Source organism: Dipodomys merriami, unplaced genomic scaffold, assembly GCF_024711535.1.
Source record: "Dipodomys merriami isolate MVZ:Mamm:240054 unplaced genomic scaffold, mDipMer1.0.p SCAF_42, whole genome shotgun sequence".
In the NCBI taxonomy this organism is placed as follows: domain Eukaryota; kingdom Metazoa; phylum Chordata; class Mammalia; order Rodentia; family Heteromyidae; genus Dipodomys; species Dipodomys merriami.
Window position 1 is genome coordinate 13,009,096 of NW_027205826.1, and position 22,350 is coordinate 13,031,445.

Consider the following 22,350-nt stretch of genomic DNA (forward strand, 5'->3'; position numbering starts at 1 on the left):
GTGCACCCTTTTTTAAGGTACTTATTTGGGTACATGACTTTTCAGTATACTTATATTGGGCACGTTTCAACTTTCTTAATATAACGCGCCATGAAATCTAACACCACACCCTAAACACGATAGTTGATGAAGACATACCTCTTCTTTTTTAGGTAAGTCCCTAAGGGAGAGGCTAATAAGAGTTTCCTGCTGTATAGCTTGTGAGAAATACCATGTATATTGTCACTCAGGAAAAGTACATATTACTCAATTTTGATCACATGCAGTTTACTTTGATCTTATTCTTCTTCTCCTCTGTTTCATCTGCTTATTAAATTAACTGAATAAGAACAGAGATTATGAAATCTACTTTAAGAAATTTAGTCTTCTTGCTGTATTCTCAAGATGATCTATTCTCAAACCTTGACCAGTTGGATAAAACTATCACATTGTGATGGGAGTACAGCTCGCAGTTGCTAAGTTTGGAGTAGTGCTGGATGCAGGCTCCAGCCTCGTGTCCTCTTTGTTTAACCTTGTGCCAACAGCAGGTGTGGCGCTGTGTGAATTTTTTAATATAGCAATGATGATTAGAATCACAGCAAGATAACTATATTTTTGGTTCTAAATGCCATATTCTCCCAAACCCAAAAGTTCTTTGTCAAATAAAAGTAGGACTGCCTTATGCTGACTCAGGAATTCCTACTTAAAAGATAACATCTCAAAAACTCTCATGAGTCAGACAAAATGATGAGAGAAGAAGCTAGTACAAAAGAGTACCTCCTCTTATGATTGTATTTATTGTGAAGTTCAAGAACAGGTAAAAGTAATGTATACTGTTCTAAATGTAATTTGTAGTTCTAGTAGGGAGTGGGTATGGGCAGTTGGTGGGGAGGCTAATGTGAAGGAGACTTCAAATGATGATTCCACCTGAGGTATAGAATAGAAAGTCGTCAACTTGCACACCTAAAACCATCGAGCATGTACACTGCATTTTGCTGAGAGTATTCTTAAAAAATTAATTAAGAAGAGGACAAACTAGGCCAGATGCTGGTGGCTCAAGACTGTAATCTTAGCTATTCAGGTGCCTGAGTTCTGAGAATCATGGTTCAAAGCCAGACTGAGCAGAAAAGTCTGCAAGATTCTTCTTTCCAAGTAACCGGCAAATATCTAGAAGTAGACATGTGGCTCAAGTAGTACAGCATCAGCCTTGAGAGAACAAGCCAAGTAAGAATGTGAAGCCCTGAGGTCAAGCCAGAATCCACACACACACACACACACACACACACACACACACACGAGACATGCTATATTAGTAAAAAAAAATAATATATGAGAAAAAAAGGCATTTGGTAACAAAATGACTATGAACTTGTCCCTGTTTTTGTGAAACTAAGATGGTTAAAGGGACAGCTCTGATGGAATTTCCCCACCCTCACAGACTCTCAGCCTCCTCAACCACAGATCAGCTGAGACAGCTGAGTACACTATATTGCTTTTTAACTGAGAAAAGTTGGGAATCGTGCTACAAAATGATCAGTTGTCTTTGCAAAGATAGTTGGGAAGCAGTGATTTCAATACTGTTTTTCAAAATGTGTTACATTCTCCACTAATGAATTTGAAGAGTCAATAAAAAAATAGAGTTGAGTATTATTAAATAATAACTCAGTGAGTGTAGAAAAGGTACATGATGCTTTGAGAGCATTTCGTTTTGGTTATTTGTATGAGTGTGGTGGAAAAAAACCATTTTCTTATTGTGGATAGATAGATGAATAATAACAGTACCTGCGATGTTATCTTCTGTGTGGTGATAAGTAGAATGTGCCAAATGAAATTTGATGAGTATTGTACATCATTTTGATTTGAGGTTATAGCCGGAAACTACTGGCATGCGGAACCTCTTACACAACTGCCATTAGCCCTAAGCTTTTGTTATCAAATGATCACCAATTAAACACATGCTTATCTGCCCTAAAATCATGTTGGTAAAAGGAAATTAATTACTAATTCAGAGCATAAGTATCTCTTTGCAACTTCTAAAAAAAAAAAAAAACCCTGCCTCCCCAGTTTCTAATTTCACTGACACATTGTAAGCCACCTCTGCCTTTCCTTATTAAAACTGGGCATGACAGCTTTGAAGAGTGTCTGGCAATAAAAAAACACACTCTGCCATCAACAGTTAGTACTGAACAATTAGCTAATGGGTGATTGTTATGGCAAATGTTTACCAATAAAAGAAATTGCTTACTAACTAAAAAAGGAAAAGAAAATATTTTAAAGTGACATGCAAATTGGTACTGATGGGCTCATTCCTAATTCCAGCTATCATGAGGCTGATATCTGAGGATCATAATTCAAAGCCAGCCCAGGCAGGGAAGTTCAGTGAGATTCTTATCTCCAATTAACCACCAAGAGCCAGAAGTGGTAGATTGCTAACCTTGAGCAAAAAAGCTCAGGGACAGGGCTGGGATGTAGCTCAGTGGCAAAGCGCTTGCCTAGCAAGTGCAACGTCCTGGGTTCGATCCCCAGTACCAAAAAAGAAAAGACAAAAAAAATACAGTTAAAAAAAACCCAAACAAAAAAAGCTCAGGGACAGCACCCAGGCCCTGAATTCAAGTCCCAGTATACTATCTCACTCTCTCTTTCTCTCTCCTCTCCCCCCTCCCTCTCTCTGTCTCTCTCTCTCACACACACACACATACACAGCGATATGCATTATTTTCTAAATGAGAGAATTATATTTGTCCAAAATTAATCATGTATTCATATACTATTTCTAAAACTAAATTATATTAAATATGTTAGGAGTTGATGGCTTGTGACTCTAAGCCTAGCCACTCAAGAGGGTGAGATTTGAGTCATAGTTTGAAATCAGTACAGGCTGGAGGAGTGGCTCAAGGTGTAGAACAACAAACGGCCAAGCAAACAAACTGAGCAAGACTGCGGCATTAAACAAGACCTATAAATTGTTATCACAGTGAAAATATTTTAAAGATCATGTCCAAGATAAGAATCATAAAGTAAAAAGAAAAAATTAAATGAAAAAAAACTTAAAAAATGGCCTAACATAAGATAATAAACCTAGTATAATAAAGGTATAGTAAGAGTGTACTGGTAGAGAGAACTGAATCAATAGAACAGAATATTAGCTCTAGGAAAAGAATTGTATCTAATGAGATATTTATTAAGATTTGCATCAATGGCAAAAGTACAGAAGGAAAGACTGTTAAATCATAGCATAATAATAACATGGTCACATATCTATAAATTAAACCAAATCCTAAATTAATTAAATATGTAAGTTATAGCTAACATATCTGGGTAAAGTCTCCCTTAAAAATTAACAATTCCAGCTGGGCATCGGCCTGTAATCCTAGCTACTCAGGAGGCTGAGAGCTGAGGATCACAGGTCAAAGCCAGGCCACGCAGGAGAATTCGTGAGACTCTTATCTACAATTAACCACTAGAAAACCAGAAGTGGCTCAAGTGGTAGAGTGCTGTCTTTGAGCTGAAAAGCTGAGGGACAGTGCCCAGGCCCAGAGTTCAAGCCCCATGAATGACAAAAAATAAAAATAAAAAATAATTAACAACTTTGGTGTGTGTGTGGGGAGGATTGAGTGAGGGGGCGGGGGGAGTCTGGAAAGGGATGGGAAGGGGAAACAAAGGAGGAGGCTACAATGCTTGATAAGAAATGTACTCATTGTCTTGCCCATGTAATTGTAACCCCTCTGTACAGTATTTTCACAATAAAAAATAAATAAAAATAAAAAAATTAACAATTCCAAATTCCCTAGTGAGAAGAACTAAAAATCTGATAATATTCATATCAATTGTCATATTGACTGAACTACTTAGGAAGTTAAAAAGCTTCACGATTGCATTTCAACACAGTATAGAAACAGATAAAACTATGATTTTAGAAGGCTGAAGAGCAATACCCTGATTTCTAGAAGCAGAAGACTGTCCATTATTTATAAAGGAACATTAGGTGTGGGAGCGCACCTAGGATCCTTGTCACATATGGAAGCTATGTTTCATAAGGATAGTAAAGAAAGATTTCATAGGTCATGGGGTAGACAACGTTACAAATGGTTCTTCAGTTTGCATTTACGACAGTGTATCAACATAGGTTAGAATGGGCTCACACACCATACTTACACCTGTTTAGCTACCTGGTTATACTGTATGTTATTTTAGGTAGCTAACAGTCACTATCTGTGATCTGGGGAATGGAAGAGACCAGAAAGGCTGAGAAAAGTTGTACACATATTTACTGTTAATTTTAAATATGTCTGCATTTCTTTTATTTTTTCAAGGAATATCTATCTATTGATCTATCTCTATCTATCTATCTATCTATCTATTATCTAATTTGTATAATTGCCAAAAAATCAACCAAAGAAAAATGAAGAGAAGGCCACACAACCCATCCATTCAAGACTCATGGCTTATATTCCATCAAGACCCTTCTACATTGGAGAGAACAATCAACACATACTCTACCTGTGAGTCTATGAGGTTAGAAATTTCATGTGTACCAACATTTACTTCATCCAACTGCAAGCAAAACAAATCTCTGGCAACCTGGACAAAATCTAAAGCAAATACATGTGAGTAAGAAGAGATAGTGTAATCTCACCTCAGCAAATGTTACCTTTCTCCATATGAAATCAAAAACTATGTATTATAACTACTGCTTCAATTTAACTTACATAGTCCATTACTGAATTTTAATGGAATACGGACTGAAGGGGCAAGTTAATTGTAAGTTCAGATAAGAAGAGATAAGCAAACTTATTGCTTTGTTTAACCTTGCTTCGTTACCGAGTTAAGACAGCATAGCAAATATATCACAGACATCTGATTCTCCAACAAGACTTGAAGTATGACAAAGGTATTATGAGCAAAACTTTCTTTGAAACATAGGATTGAATTATGGCTTATAACTTTTCCAGCAGGAAAAACTGAGGTTTAGAAACAGCAGTAGCCAATGGTTATTTAACAACTTCTGTATGCCAGGCATAGTACTTAGCAATTCCATCTTCTCAACAATCCCTGTGGGAGGTCCTCTTACCCTTTCCAATTTGCATATGTATCAGTTGGTACCAGGACCTCTTGGTAATTAAGTAGCAGCAAAGTCCATAACCTTCTTCAGATAGGAGAGCAATCTACTGAACTCATTCATTTTATTTTGGCTATGCTATTTTCAATTTACAAGGATCCCTGTTCCTTAATTGTTAGTATTTTTTACATCTTATCTTCATTTCATGGATGCTTTAGTTTCGGGTTTGTCTTTGTAAAAATGTCAATTACAGTTCATTGGCTTATTAGAAGTCCTCCTCTACTGTTTATCATCTCCCTTACCCCTTACTTTGGAGCTTTCTCTAAATGTCTGGTAACCCCTTGTCTATAACTTTATATTTAACCATCGGGCACTAAAAAAGTTTCTTGAAAATTCTGTGTGTGTAACTTGTCAAGGGCAGCTTTCACTATGGGGCAACTAGGTAGTCAGCAGACATTTCTGTTTAGCTTCTTCAGCAAGAATCCATGGCTACAAATTTCGCTGAGAAAACTTGGTGTGTGTTATGAGTCATGATTCACCATTTACTCCCCCAAATTCTCTGTAACTGGCAACGACAGGTTTAATTTCTCAAGGAAATACATTTAATTTTCTCAAGGAAATCTACTTCTTTTCCCTTGGAGGAGTAAGAGTGTGATAGGTGTGAGACAGTTAGAAAAGCGACTGGGAACAGCATGTATGATTCACCTCAGGCTTCTCTAACAATCTTGATTTAAATGTCCTGTATAAATCCAGTGTTTAGTTTGTTGATACTTTCAAGTTCCATTGTAATTTCTTTCATCTACAGACATTTATTTGGCTTTTCCTGCCTCTACTTACTCCTTTATTTTCTATACTTTTCTCATTCCCATCAACCATCTGTCCTTTGGCTTTGGCTAGATCACATGATTCTGTTTCTTGTTCTTATTAATTTAGGATTAATTCTAAATAGAGACCAAAATAACTTTTTCCGCAATAGTTTTGAAACTAAAAAGTGAAAAAAGCAATACAGATTTTTTACTATGATACAATAAAGCATCTATGTTAAAATGCTTAATACTGTAATAGAAAAAATGGTTGCATCCAAAACATTTTTGGTAGCAGAACAAATAGATATATAAATATCAATCAAAAAAACTGTACATATCAAAATTCTAAATAATAAATATAGACATGTATTATCAGCTACTGAGAAATCAAAATTGTCAGTCATAAAAAGTGTAAATATTAGTTTGTCAGTAAGTGGTCTGTTATGTTATCTCCAGTAAGGATAATTAAATCACACCATAAAAACCTTTATACCATGAGAAAAAGCTGAACAGAGAAAAAGTAATCTAGGACTTCTATATTTCCTATTGTTTCTTTCACTACTACTGTTTCTTTACAATAAATAAAAGCATATATTACTAATATTGATATTTTATAGCTCAAAGGTTCTAGTAAAGTTCTCCTTTTTGCTGACCCAGGCAGGCCAGTAATTCTAGTTGAGGTTTCTGAGCACTAAAGAAACATATAGTACATGTGGTTTTAGGTTTCAATCTCTCCACAAAAGGATATGAAAAGGATATACTTTTTTTTTTAATGCCAGTAATTGGGACTGAGGGCTTTGGGTACTATTCTGTACCTTTCTGGCTCAAGGACAATGCATTGCCACTTGAACCAAAGCTCCACTTCCAGCTTTCGCTGGTTAATTGGGGATAAGAGTCTCAAGGACTTTCTTAGCCTCTGGAGAGGTTAGATTACAGGCATGGTCAATAGTACTGTACTCCATTCTCTCTCCCACTTTTTTTTTTTTGGTTGTTTGTGCTGGATAATGGGACTTGAACTCAGGGCCTCGGCGGTGTCCCTGAACTTTTTTGCTCAAGGCCAGTGTTCTACCACTTGAGCCACAGCTCCACTTCTGATTTTCTGGTCATTAATTGCAAATAAGAATCTCACAGACTTTTCTGCCTGAGCTGGCTTTGAACTGTGATCCTCAGATCTCAGTCTCCTAACTAGCTAGAATTTACAGACATGAGCCACCAGCACCCGGCAAGGATATATACTCTATGTACTCTTCTTTTTTTTTTTTTTTTTGGAAGGGGGGGAGGTGGGGCCTGGTCCTGGGGCTTGAACTCAGGGCTTGAGCATCAACTCTGAGCATTTGTACTCAAGGCTAATATCTATCAACTTAAGCTACAGCTCCATTTCTGGCTTTTCTGGTAATTAATTGGAGATGAGTTTCATGGACTTCCCTCCTGGACTGGTTTTGAACTATGATCCTCAGATTTCAGCCTCCTGAGTAGTTTAGGGTGTAAACCACCAGTGTAGGATATGTACTCTTAATGAAAATGTGTCTCAGTAACTCTCCCCCCACCCCACCTTTTTGTATGAATACAACATGATAACTTAATATTACCTCCAAAAGACACTGTTCCATTTGAATCTCCTGGTATTCTTTGTCTTAAGGCTTGTTGTTGTTTCTCTGTGGGTTGAATTCCAAGATAATTTAAAGCCTGGTAGAAAAAGGACTTATGTAAAGCAATTTCCAAATCTCCAATGAGTAAAACTTTTCATTATAACATGATTTTACAATGCAGTGGGAAAAAAGTCAATATCACGGACCAGAAAGAAGCAGATACGCAGAGAAAGTGGGCTATTTAAAGACTAATAGCCTATAAAAGATATCTTTCCTTATTCTGCCACCATTTCATTTCCCTCCCTCCCACCAAGGTGAGTACTTTTGCTCATTGTACATTTATAAACAGAGCCCAAGAAATATATCAAACTATTTCTTAGCTTATATGATTTGGCAGAAGAAAAATAGTAAAAGAATCCTATTATGTCAATTAACACTCAAAAAATTTGAGATTATTTGGTTGTCATTTTATTTTTGAGAGCAAAACTGAAGTTGCCAAGAAATGGGTTAAGTAGAAAATATTGTAATTTTTGGCTTGTTTATGGTGTGGGTTCACATAAGCAGTAATGAAAATAAGCTCAATTTGGCATTCACTTCTATCATGCTCTTCTCTCATAGGTACTTTCTCCATTTATTCCTCATTCATGAATACAAATTCAGAGTCTACTACTTGTCCTCCACTGTTCTTCATATCTTTGTTCTTTAGCAAAAGAACCAAGAATAATTTTTAGGTAGGAACACTGCCAGCTAAAATACCTAATAAATCCCTTTTGCAGCTCCATGAGGTCATAGGGTTATGTCCTAGCCAATGAACTACCAGAAGGGCTGGAGCTGGGTGCCTGTGGCTCACATTTATAATCCTAGATACTCAAGAGGCTGAGATCTGAGGATCATGGTTCAAAGCCAGCCCAGGAATAAAAGTCTGTGAGACTCTTATCTTCAGTTAACATCCAAAAAGCTGGAAGTGGACCTGTGGCTCAAGTAGTAGGGCACTAGCTTTGATCAAAAAATTTCAGAGAGGAAGTGGTGCTGTAGCTCAACTGGTAGAGCGCTCACCTTGAGCTGAAGAGCTGAGGGACAGCACTCAGGCCCAGAGTTCAAGCCCCACGACCAAAAAAAAAAAAAATCAGAGATAGTACCTATGACCTGAGTTCAAACCAAAAAAAAGTAAATTAAATTAAATTTTTTAAAAAATGAAGAGCTGAGGAAGATTTCCAGGAAATCTCCTGTCAAATGTAGAGATACACACTTTCTGTCTCTTTTTTTCTTCTCTCTTCAAGACTTCATAAAGGGGTTGCATAGCAAAAGAAGAAAGAAACTACTGCTGGAATGTGACCAGTCACCTTGACCACAAGGCATCCCAATAAACATGGTGGAATATTATTTCTCTTCCAGACTAAAATGTGAGTCCCTGAAACTGTACAGCATCCATTGTCATCTCTGAACTATTTTCTTCCTTGCTTCTTTATATGTAGAAGTAAGTTTTTAATGGAAACCACTGTTATTTAAGGTTCTCCAGTTATATATAGCAAAACTAATCTTAACTAAGGCATAGGGACTGACTAGATGACATAGTAGATTTTGACAGGAATATACAGGGCCAATCACATTGAAACTAAAAGGTGGTCACAGGCTATTCTTTGTAATTAACCTCTGAAATACTTTCAAGCCTGTCATTTCACTCACCAAATATTTATTTGGTGCTTACTATCTATAAACACAAAACCACATAGAGGGTAAAGACAAATGGTATAGTTCTGACCTTCAAAAGGCTGATGATCTGCAGGGTGAGGACAACATGTACATAAATACAATGAGTACAGATGTAATTTAACACAACTAAAACCAACAGGCATGTAGTTTGCACAGTTAAGACAGAGACAGAAAGGGAGAATAGCAGGTACATTCTTTCAACAGTGTCTTAAGATTGCTAGTATCATTTACCTGCTTGTTTAATGTGGAATGAAGATTTTTAGCTTTTGAGTGTTATTTTACTCTCTTCAGCTACAAAATGTTACCAATATTACAATAAAATAGAGAATATAGCTTATCATCAAATACTCACTGGTACTTGCTTAAAGTTTATATATATAAATATATATTATAAATAATATATAGAAATGTATATATAGTCAGATTTAATTGAAAGCTTTATTGTTCTGCAGCAGTAACTGCTCTCCTAAGGTTAGTAATCTTTCCTGTCCATATTTCAATATTACTTATTATATTGTCAGATATTTCCAAAACAATATGTACTCTAATTTTGTGTATTTTAATGTATTATTATTATTGTCAGTCACATGGCTTGAACTCAGGGCCTGGGTGCTGTATCTGAGTTCTTTTTGCTTAAGTCTAGTCCTCTACCACTTTGAGGCACAGCTCTACTCCTGGTTTTCTGGTGGTTAGTTAAAAAGTCTCACAGAATTTCCTGTCCAGGCTGGCTTTGAACTGCAATCTCCAGAGCTCAGCCTCCAGAATAGCTAGGCTTATAGGAACAAGCCACCAGTGCCCAGCTGCATTTAAAATTTTTACATGCCATTGCAACATTGTTCACGATAGCCAAGATACACAATCAACCTGGATGCCCCTCAGAAGATAAATGTATTAAGAAAATGTGGTTTATATACACAATGGAATTCTATGCTTCTATCGGAAAGAATGATATGATACCATTTGTAAGGAAATGGAAAGATTTGGAAAAAATTATATTAAGCAAAGTAAGTTAGACCCAAAGCAACATAGATTGTATAGTTTTCCTCATTTGTTGTACTAGAAAGTGCCTATAAATCTATGAGTAAACACACTGGATGGTAAAGGACAAAAAAATACACTTGGACATGATAAATTATATCAGACATTCACACACTGAGGTCCAACAAGGATATTCCTGAGAGGATCACAAATCTGTCTATATGATCATATAAAATGATGCCTATTGAAATAAACTCCAGAAATGCAAAGAGGAGGTTCTAAGTTATTCTGTTTTGAGGAGAGTAAGGGGGAGCATAAAAATGGTGGGACAAAGGTGAACAAATGCAGTAGTGATACTCACTAGACAAATGTTGACAATGAACTATAACTCATGGGTGGGGTTGGAAGGGGAAAAACTAGGAGAAAACCAGGGAAGAGGTTACACTGTTAAAAAAGAAATGTACTTATTACCTGACATTTGTAACTGTGACCCTGCTGTACATCACCTTTACAGTAAAGAGTTTTACATGAAGAGTAAATACCCAAAAGGATACCTTGACCAATTACTTTTGTTTTATTTCAAATTTATGATTTCACAATTGCTCGATATTAGCTACAAAAGTAGCCCACTTATTTTAATTTTTTGCAAATGGCATTTCATTTTATGACTAGATTATGGTTCTTAGGATCAATTCTCTCATTAATTGGCTTTTAAAATTATTTCAATCAATTTTATTACAAAGCAGAATAAAGGTCTCCTTTTAAGCATGTGTGAAGTGTCTCAGTCTTTTGCTCCACCAGAGTGTGTTGAGTTACATGGAATACACATTGCTGATTTTATCAAATATTGTTTGTTTTGTGTCTGTGGGCTTGAACTCAGCACCTCATGATCTTGCTTGGCTTTTTCACTCAAGGCTGGTGTTCTAGCACTGAGATATACTTTCACTTCTGGATTTTTTTGATTAATTGGAGATAAGAGTCACAGGATAGCTTTGATCTATGATCCTCAGAACTCAGCTTCTTAAGTGGCTAGGATTACAGGCATGAGACAGCAGCACCCAGCATTAGGTATTATTTTTAAACTGGCTGAAGCAACCAGTATAGCAATACTACTTTTTTAACTTTCTTAAGAGCAATTGCTGTTTCACATTATCATTTTTGTCAATATGTTGGATATGATATGTATTGTTAATTTAAATTCCCCTAATTATAAGTGAGATTAAACATCTCTTACATGTTCATTATTCATATTTTTGACTCATAAATTATTTAGAAATGTTTTAAATTTTCATACAAAGAGTTTTCAGCTGATTACTAATTTGGAGGCAGCCTTCCAATATTGACAGACAAGTCTGTTTCTAGACATTGCCAAATGTCCCCTGAGGAGAAAAGCTGCAATTCTGCCCTTGAGAACCACAGCTCCAGGGACAAACACAAGCGACAACTTGGTGCATCACTTTCCAGAGTTGTACTCTGAATATGGTGCCTATATGTAAATTTATATAAAATATGTATTTTTTTGCACAAATTAAGTTTCATTACATATAATGTTCCATTTAAAAATTATCAGTAAATAAAATCATCATAGATTTTATTCTATACATTTTAGACCTATTTCTGCTTTTAAAATTTTACAATAGTGCAGTGTCTTAAGTGAACTTTTTTAAAGCACATTACAATCATTTATATTATGTACATACTTTATCTTTGAAAATACAGGGACACAGAGAAGAATGAACTGGTACTATTTTTTTTTTGGGGGGGGGGTCTGGTCGTGGGGCCTGAACTATGGGCCTGGGCACTGTCCCTCAGCTCTTCAGCTCAAGACTAGCGCTCTACCACTTGAGCCACAGTGCCACTTCCGGCTTTTTTCTTTTTTCTTATGTGGTGCTGAGGAATCGAACTCAGGGCCTCAGGCATGCAAGGCAACCGCTCTACCACTGAGCTACTTTCCCAGCCCCGTGAACTGGTACTATTATGTTATACTCCTACATCTAGTTTTCTAAGACTATCCCTTCTTCATTCTGAACCTAGGCTTAAAAATACATATTTTCCTGTTTCTTTGGTTTCATTTCCAAAGGTTCCTCTATGTACATTTAGTTTGTAAATTAGTTTGTGTGATTCTCTCTTGTTTATCTTGTCTTCTGTTGTAGTTACTTCTGCCATGAACCTAGGAATGGACAAGAAGAGAGATCTTTCCTTTCCTTCTTAGCAAAGTGAGATGTATAAATGGTGTAGGTAATAAAAGATAAAGAAGCACATAGTCTCACTGATAAAAAGGAGATGGAGTCACAGAAGATGGGTGCTGGTGGTTCATGTCTATAAATCTTAGCTGCTCAGGAGGTTGAGATCTGAGGATTGCAGTTAGAAGCCAGACATGGTAGACACACCTGAGAGGCTATAAATTCCTCCAATTAACCATCGAAAAGCCAAAAGTGGAGAAGAATGCCAAGTCTTGAGAAAAAAAGCTAAGCAATAATATGAGGCTCTGAGCTCAATTCCTAATAAGAATACACGTAGGTACACACACACACACACACACACACACACACACACACACACACACACACACACACACACACACACACACACACACACACACACACACACACACACACACACACACACACACACACACAGAGGAAACAAAAGATTATGAGGCAGTACAAAGTGATTGTTAGTATTACAGATATACACAATTATTAAGGCAATATCTTCCTCATCTATTTTAGGAAGCCAGGTCTGAATGAGCTGGATGGACTTCAGTTAGCATTTGAGAAGGGGTTTAACTTGACAATGAGGAAGTTCCTATTACAGAATCACACAACGGTAATGACATGGGAATAAGCACAGTGGATACTCATTCTAGGTAGGAAATTTCATATTCTTCCCAAAATAGCATTCACAAAAAACACAGAAAGGTAAAAGTTTTGAACTGTCAGCATTACAATTCATATTACATATAAAAAGCAGTATAGCACACTTTCCTTCCCAGCTCACTGGAAAGCTGGTAAGTAGTTTTCAAGGTTTTTTTTTAATCATCCTAAAATTTCTTCTACAGTTGGAAAATCTGAATGTTTTATTCTCCTCAGGAATATTTTCCAGCGTCTTAGTACTATGCTATAATCTTTTAAAATTTAGTGGGCATCGGATGATTTTGCACTTTAGGATTTAATAAAAATGATGATTTCACAACTGCTCAATATGATCTGCAAAGGTAGTTCACTTATTTTGAATGCAAATGGCATTTCATTTTATGGTAGACTATAACTTATAATTGATTCCCTGATTAGCTCTTCTTACAAAACTGAATAATGGACACCCCTCCATTGTAAAACTGTTACATATAAATCCTACTACACTTCTATATCACTTACTTCATGTCTTCATGGCTTCTCAGTTGTAAACCATCATATTTTTCTCCATGCCAAAGAGAAAGAAACTGATTAACTTGTATATCAATGTAATTACAAGAAGTGTTATTTTTGTTTTGTACTAGTGAACTACCACGAGTATCCAAAGTTAATCATTAAGTAATTTAAAGCCAAGTTGTCATTCATTTAGTTATTTAATTGCAAATAATGAACTTCAAGAAATCAGTGGCTCTAGTAGTTGAACCTCTTCAAGAACGAGAATACTTCTCTGTTGGTGTCCTATTTTAAAAATGAAAATTTAAGGGATTTACCATTTCCAGTTTCTCTGTCTTAAAGCGAAGAGAGGGATTTAGGGAAATCTTTCCTTGTGGTCCATCATTTTCAGCACAGGCAGGAACAATATCTAAGAAACAACAGGGTGCATATTAATTGGAAACCTAATTGGACAGAACTTTTTATTTGACAGGATGTGTTCTTGGTTCCTGCTGTTTAAAAATAATTCTGTTTAATCAGTTGGCAAGTTTCACTTTTGTTTTTCTGATTTTTTTTTCTTCTGTGAAGTCTAAAATGCATCCTATCAATTAGCTTTGTTTGAGTCCTAAAAGGTATAAAACTAGCAGTAAACAGTGCTGGAGGTATGGCCCAATGGTAGAGTGCCAATCCAGCAAGTAAAGCTGAGCAAGCAGAATGAGTAAGAGGCACTCTGCTGCTGACAATAGTGTGTGTGTGGGGCGGGGGGGGGGGGGGGGGGGGGAGGTAGACAATTATTTGCTATTATTCAAAATGAAGTTCCATGGGAATGGCAACTTAAAAGACAAACAGACATGCAACCAGTACAATGTCTTACTAACTGTAAGATAAAGGGTTTTTTTTGTTGTTGTTAACAAAAAAGAGGAAAATCATATTCAAGATTCCAAAAGATAATGGTATTCATTTAAATGGAAAACAAGTAGCTTCCTTATGTGAATTCTGAAAGCACTCTAGAAAAGCTCATAAATGCTAATCATTACAAGTTTGTACAGAAATATGACACAGACAGAACTTTTTGAGCTAAAAACTCTGTCTTATTTCCCAGAAGGTATATACTGCAACTAGTATAAATGGACTTTTAAGAGCTGAACATAATACACCCCACACCTATCCCCCTAGACCTTTTTAAGAAGCTCTGATGATATAGATAAGCCTTCATCCTGATTGCAGGAATAAGAAATCCAGTGCCATAAGCGAGACCTTGAAAAACTATGTGTTTTAATGTGCCAAGTTTTTAAAACAAGTTTCTATAATTTATGTCAATCCATACTATCTAAATTGTCACTTTTCTAAAAACGCTTTTAAATGGTATTTTACTAGTTCTACATAGGAACAAGAGGAAGAGAAAAAAACTTTAAAATGTCACATCTTTATGCAGTGTTTTAATTTTTTTTTAATTTCTCAGAGCATCTGTCTCTAAGTACAAAATGATTTGCATTCTCTTTCTTAAGAACATAAGAAGTGCACATGAAAATAAATAGTCTTCCTCTAAACCTTTAACACATCCTCAACATTCTATGTAAAATCTTTAATATAGCTTATAGGTGTCAAGATTATAAAAAAAAAATGGTTACTGACTTTTAGCACCAAATGGAATTAAACCTTGAGAAAGACTGACTTTAGTGAAATAGATTTTTAACAATTCTGATAAAAGCAGGCAAGTCTCCTTTGTTATCAAGAATTTCTGACCATGAATGAGATTTAAAAAGTACCAAACATGCATTATTTTCCTTAGGGCAAGTTCTATATATCAGTTCAATGTCTGAAATGTGACATAAAAACTATAAAAGATGACCATGGATTGAAACAGTACGGAAGACTAGGCAGCAGGTAAGTCAACTTTATTTTTTTTATCTTTTTGACTTCCACTTAGGAGACCTATCTTTCAGCTTGGAGCCTGACCTAAAATTAGGGCTCAGTAACCATATGTGAACCCCAGGAAACCTAGTAATGACTCCAGACTGATCTTACTCAACTCAAATGTAAATGTATGGATGAGATGCTAAGGAGGTGAGAGACAGACAAGAGGAGAGAAAGAGAAAGAGAGACCAGGACACAACCTCACATATGCTGAGATGTACTTTCCTCTAAGTATCCTTACTAAAAATTTGCTAGGTCTAACAGTAAAGATAATTAAAGGTTCACTCTATTTCTCTTATTTCTAGTCTGGTAATGAACTAACTATATTACATATAGAAGTTTATTAATATTCACAATAACCACAATGACACAGGTGTTGTTATTCTCAACTCAAAGACCAGGGCCCAAAAGGGCTCTGCCTGTGAATGGTCCTAGGGAAAGATTTAACATAAGCCCCTCACGCTTTAATAAACCTCAAGTCATTTTCACCATAGGGACAACCTGCTTTCAGGCATAATGAAGCCTTATTTAAAGTCTATTAAGTCATATTATGTACTCTTATTGAGAGTGGGAGTAATTGAAATGCTCACAGGAAAGAGAAATGAAATGTGTACTACCTGAATTAGACCTATCTCCTGAGCTGCTGTCTAATGAAGTAATTGTAGTATATTCTGTTTTCTTGTATCCAGGTTTCATCTGTGAAAGAAAATCAGAAACAAGTAATTTTCTAAAGTAGGTCAAAGACAGGTCTAGGTGGTCATGTTAACATTAAAAGAAAAAACCCCAAACCTCTCAATCACAGTCATCTACAAACAAAGTCAATTTGGAACTGCAGGTAACAAATGCTTTTAGCTCTACAATGTCCAATGCTAATAAAACATAAGGCCATGTACCTTATCTTTAAAGATAAAGTATAAAGGGTGGACAAAATCTTACATTCTGTCTCTTTAAGAAGTTCACCACACTGGCTGAAAGGCTACCCAACAGTTACAGTAAGATGATACAGTACAATGTTGGCATTAACTGTAATATTAAGAGTTTCCCCATTTTGTATCACTGTAAAAGGGTAAACTATCTTCTACCACACACACAGAGTAGATGACTGGGGTTAGCTTCACTGTGTTGGGAAAAAAAACAACAACTAAGCAATAATAATGATTGTTTGAATTTTATCAAGTAGAAAATGAAGATGGTGAAGATGGTAATGAACTGAACCATGATAGAGACTACCTGAAACCAAATGTAACATTCCTCAGAGTTTGGAGTGGTATCTAGGTATATATATTTACAGTATCATTTTGTCATGCTGCTATTTTCTAACTGATGATGCTCTTAGACAAAGGAAATTTTGTCTTTCTTGATAAAACATTATAAAAATATAGAACAGCAAAAAGAAACAGTAATTGGCTAACAAGCACCATTAATAAAATTATAGTTCTAGGGCTGGGAAGGTGGCTCAGTGGTAGAGCACTTGCCTTGCATGCATGAGACCCTGGGTTCAATTCCTCAGCACCACATAAACAAAAAGAAAAAAGCCGGAAGTGGCGCTGTGGCTCAAGGGGTAGAGCACTAGCCTTGAGCTGAAGAGCTGAGGGACAGTGCCCAGGCCCAGAGTTCAGGCCCCATGACTGGACACCCCCCCCCAAAAAAAAAAATTACAGTTCTGTATCTATTCAAACAACATTAAGATACAGAAAGTTTATAGATTTACTACATAAGCAAAGAAGTTTAAGATTACCTGATTCATTTTAAAAGAAGGTAAGGGAGCATCTTCAGTCTTGGGAGTGGATGAGATCTTTGGAACGAGTAGTTCACAAGGAGGAGAAAAAAGATTAAATGTTGAGGCTGGAGGTCCACTTTCTCCTTGTAACAGGGATGGACACAAGAGGTTTTCTGGATGATCACCATCAGATTTCTGTCTTATGAATGCTATCTCCCAAGAGGACTCTGACCTAGCATACAAGACAAATCACTTTATGGATATGCAACAAATACAAGTGAGTGCTAAGATAAATTTTTTAATTACTTAAGACAATTAAATTACTATGCTGAAAAGAAGCATGTTAAATGCTTTTAGTCTATCTCATGGATAGACTCACTACCTCAACTTGGCTCTGGTAATTATGTGTTTTGCTTCTTCAAATGATACACCAATCATGGACTCCTTGTTTACTGAGACCAGTTGATCTCCTGGTTTCAAACGTCCATCCTAAAAAAATAAGAATAATAAAATTTAAAACATGACACATTTGCAAAGAAAATAATGAAACTTTTTGAAAAAGTTAATGGCCTTCAATAATGCAATTAAAAATTATAAAGAATGTCTTAGAGAAAGAGCCAAAAGAAACATTTTAGAGACTGTCAATAGTAAATGTTTTGCTTAAAGTCTGATTTGGTAATGCAGTTGTATAGTTCACACATTCCATGAAAAAATTTGCACAGTAGGGAATCCAGTAATATTAGGAGATGAGCCTGAATACCAGGAAAGGAGACCTGTTTTAAAAGCATAGCCCTCTGAGATTGGTAAAGCTCTGACTATAATAATAATAAAAGTAAGCAAAACGTTCAAGGGATATTTCAGAATACAAGATCTCATTCAGTGTAGTTTTTGAGGATTCCTGGATCTTCTTCCACCAAACTATGGATGTGAGGAATTATGTAGACTAGATTTTTAAAATGTAGTCAAGGATATTAATTATATTGATCCTATCCATACTGTAGCATCTTCTTAGTCAGCTATGCAGCTTAGTTGACTATGCATATAATATTAGGCAAGTCCTGCATATAATGACTAGCTGCTTGGAATTGTTTTTGTGAAGTCTTGAATCTGCTCATACATAACTAAGCAAATAAGAGCATTTCAATCTCAATCATAAGATGTAATCTGGTTGTCAGGCAAGTAACTCAATCACTGGTATTTCCTCTCTAAGTTATAAACTGAAGAGAAACATAAGCTCCCTTCTTATACAGTTACTAAAGTACTTTTTCCTTATTGCTAGTATAAAGGCAAAAAGTATTATTCACTTAATTACTGAAAAAACTTCCTTGGTGCTTAGATCTTGATGGTCTCCTAGAGTCCCATGTGCTAGGACTTGGTCCTAGCTTGGCCCTTTGGAGAGGGGGTAGAAACGTAAGAGGCGGAGCCAAGTGTTAGTCTTAGGATCCTTGAAGGTGTTCCCTTCAAAGGAAACTACAGGACTCACAGTTCCTTCTCTTTCTTTGCTTCCTGGACATGAAATCAGCAGTTTTGCTCTGCCACATATCCTGCCATGACATACTGTCTTAGGCCCAAAGTGGCAGTTCAGCTTATCACAGACTGAAACCTTTAAGACTGTGAACCCAATCAATCCTTCCTTGCTATAAGAATCCTTTCTATATCAGGCACTGGTTACAGTAACAGAAATTTAACATATACAGATTAAAGGCTCACTTTTTATCCTGATGGTGTTGAAATAGCTTCTACAAATTCAGTGAAACATCTGGCTTTAAAGTCTTACTTATTAAGATATATCTTTTAGTTGAATAATCTTCAGTATGAACTGAAATATTTAAGAGAAACAGTAATATTTTACTTCTACTGACAAATGAGTACAAAGAAAGCTAAGTAAATGTAAAATGTTCATGAAAAGATTTTATAGGTCCATATCTCAAATACTGTGTAAAATACATGAGTTATAAACACAAAATCTTATGATCCTTCTGTAATATAAACATTAAACAATTAAACTATAACAGGCAATTTGGTTTTAGAATTTTGTTTAATTTACAAATTAATTTGGATTTCATGATGAATTTAAGTAGCAAGATCAGACAACATAGCACACAATAGCTGTAGACATCAGTAATATTTTCTTTATATTTGAAAAATGTATGGAAGTACTGGAATATGATGCTAGGAAAGACTAAATATATGGAGAAAATATCTACCATATGGATCCTTCGTACATATTCAATGACACAGAAGGGCTGATTTTTCTAAACACAGTTATATCTTGCCTGCATTCTTTTTAGACATAGTTTCACGATGTATGCATTTAAATGAACCATCCCAAGATTATACTCAGACACTTGTGTCCATTAGCTTGTAATTTACTATGCAAAATTTTAGTTAAGCATACTCACTTACTAAAAATTAAACTAAAATGTCAATAAAAAACCTAACCATTTTCACACACACACACACACACACACACACACACACACACACACACACACACACACACACTATTCCAGTTGCATATACATATATACACACATTAACACATACTGGTATTGGAAGGGTCAAATAGAAAAATTTTTAGTCTAATATTTAAAAGTAAGTATCTGCCATTGTTGAATCCAGCTTTACACAATTTAATAAAGTAATTCCTTATTAGAAATAAATAATATTAGTAATAAAGTATACTTATATAATTTATAGTTATTTATTTATATCAGTAATAAAGTAATTCCTTATTAGAAATGGCTTCATAAAGTAGATGTTAGTTGAGATTTAATGTCAACAGTAATATTAACTAATATCCCTAAGCCTGACAGCAACTGAAAGAAAAACATGATCAAAGCATGCAGAAGACACAGATAGGGAGGCAAAGAAAGGTTTTAAAAGTGGTGGTGGCAGGCAGTAAGAAAATTAGGTTATTGTGTTTCAGTGTGAATGTTCTCAGAACTTATAGTTCCTTCCTCTTACTAAATTTCCTTGAAGAGGCAAGATTCTATGATGATGACTATAAATCAGATGATAACTATCTTTCATCTGGGTAGAAGCCTTTAGAAGTAATGAACTGAACTGCAAACAGTGTAGTGTTTAGCAATCAGATAAACCAGAATTTGGATTTGAGCTCTGCAATCTACTAGCTAGACTTTCATAAATAGTGAAAGAGAGGGAAGGGGACAGAGGAGTTCACAGTCTTCTTTGCGTAATCTTGTTTGCTAAAATCTTGTTTGCTGTTAACTTCTGTATCCATGGATCCAATAGGAATCACAGTGGGTTTTCAGGGGTGTAGTGAAAAGGCAAAGAAAACACAAGTGGGCCACAACATTTAGATTGATCTATGACTTCCCACTCTTTCTTTCTTGTCTGGCTGTATAGTGTTGGTAGTGCTGAGGGAACTTTTTATGAATCTCACTTAACCTGTCTTGTGTTGAAGTATTCTAATGTAGCAAAGGAGCATTTTCCACCAAGATGCGAGAGAGAACAGGAAAAATGTCTTTGGACTGCGATAGCAGTCCACATGAACTGGCATTTTTATGTTTACTTTCCTATTATCCCACGTTGGCCTTGAACTCATGATCCTCCTATCTCAACTTCCCAAGTGCTGTGAGGCATGCACTACTACACTCTGCTTATTTTTTACTTTCAAAAAAGTATTTACAAGATATTTTTTTTAAATCTTTCACTCAACTCCTAGAATAAAATCTAAGCCCATCATGTGAATTTCTGAGCCTGTTTAAAAGTCAGAACCTGAAATGAAAACAAAGTTATTTCTGTAAAACTCTGGCATTCTAAACGAATGAATTCTGCTCCAGCTGGGTTAATGTATATGTGAAATTGTGACTTCAGGGGTAGGCTGAGCCCTCTTCCTCAGTCTGTATTCTCTCTCAGCAGTGACTGAGCAATTACATGACTTGGCAAGCCACCTACCAGAAACTTCCCCATGCTGACCTTCAGACAGACCTTCCTCACACGGAAGGTCATGTATACATTGCAATAAGTGTATGTCCCTAACCATAGCCACATTGCTGTTAAAAACTACTAGCACTCTTCACTTCCAACGATAACATATTATTAGAATCCAAGTATACAGCCTGATTCTGATTTAACTAAGTAATTATGCCCAAAAGGAATGCTCCTTCTGTAAGCTTTTAGATTCCTGCCTGCCCCATACTTTCACAAACTACAGACTAAACTTTTTTGGGGGTGAGGGCAGCATTTGAATTTGAACTCAGAGCCTGGCTTACTTGATCCATGTCCCTGGGATTTTCTGCTTTAATTTGTTTTTCAGGGGATTTGTGCTTTTTGCTTGGACCTACACTGCAGTCCTGCTACCTACGCCTCTGGAGAAGCTGCGGTAAAACACATTCTACTGTGCCTGACTTATTTGTTGAGGTGGGAATCTCCCTAATTTTTTTGCCCAGGCTGGCCTTGAACCGTGATCTTCCTATCTCTGCCTCCTATGTACAAGGGATTCCAGGTATGCAGCACTATACATAGTCCTGTACCCTTCTTTTATCTCTAGTTGTTAATATAAACTTGATGAAAGCTGTGTAATCACTATGAAACTCCATCTATTTTCTGGGCTTCAAAGTGAGAGTAAATATCTATAACATAAGGTTGCTGTACCATTCAAACAGCATGCAAAGTACATTGTAAGTTTTAAATAAAGTAAGGTGACTCAGAGACTCAGACTCTTCTATCTGTTGTGGATTATCTTCACATGATTGATAAATTATGTAACTCTTCAACTGACAACTTCTGATGACTGCCCACTAGTAGAGAAAAGGTGAAGGTCCTCTACTTCTAAAAATGAGCACAATAAACTAGCTTTTTTCTAGTCTCATCACACATCTCCCACCCTGGCATAAGCATTCTCTATCCTATTCTCAGAGAATGTTCATCTAATCAGCTGTAGGCTTTCCAACTCCATGTATCCATTTCTATTTGGCATGCCACCATTTACCCACCTATGACTCTAGCTGATAAACTCTCACTTTAACTTTATAGCCGGATTCAACACTATCTTCTGCTACAAGTTTTTTCCAATTCCCCAGCTTTACTTAATTATATTAATTTTTATTTATTTATTTATTTTTTGTCAGTTGTGGGGCTTGAACTCTGGGCTTGGGCACTATCCCTGCACTCTTCAGCTCAAGGTGAGCGCTCTACCACTTGAGCCATAGCACCACTTCCGGTTTTCTAGTGGTTAATTGGAGATAAGAGTCTCATGGACTTTTCTGCCCAGGCT

At 36.1% G+C, this 22,350-nt stretch overlaps 1 protein-coding gene across 3 annotated transcripts in view; it reads right to left on the minus strand.

The window, feature by feature from the left end:
• The window catches only part of Stxbp4 (syntaxin binding protein 4), a 126,032-nt gene that overhangs the window by 85,707 nt on the left and 17,975 nt on the right, over positions 1 to 22,350 (minus strand). For 2 of the 3 annotated variants that reach the window (XM_069993259.1, XM_069993261.1), the window contains exons 4-9: positions 17,491 to 17,597; positions 17,127 to 17,340; positions 16,006 to 16,084; positions 13,810 to 13,901; positions 7,434 to 7,530; positions 4,480 to 4,571 (exon numbers count right to left, since the gene is read on the minus strand). In XM_069993259.1, coding sequence (XP_069849360.1) covers positions 4,480 to 4,571; positions 7,434 to 7,530; positions 13,810 to 13,901; positions 16,006 to 16,084; positions 17,127 to 17,340; positions 17,491 to 17,597 — 681 coding nt within the window. Of the gene's footprint in view, positions 1 to 4,479; positions 4,572 to 7,433; positions 7,531 to 13,809; positions 13,902 to 16,005; positions 16,085 to 17,126; positions 17,341 to 17,490; positions 17,598 to 18,818; positions 18,924 to 22,350 lie in introns of those variants that run through there. The other variant, XM_069993260.1, reaches the window with a different exon arrangement.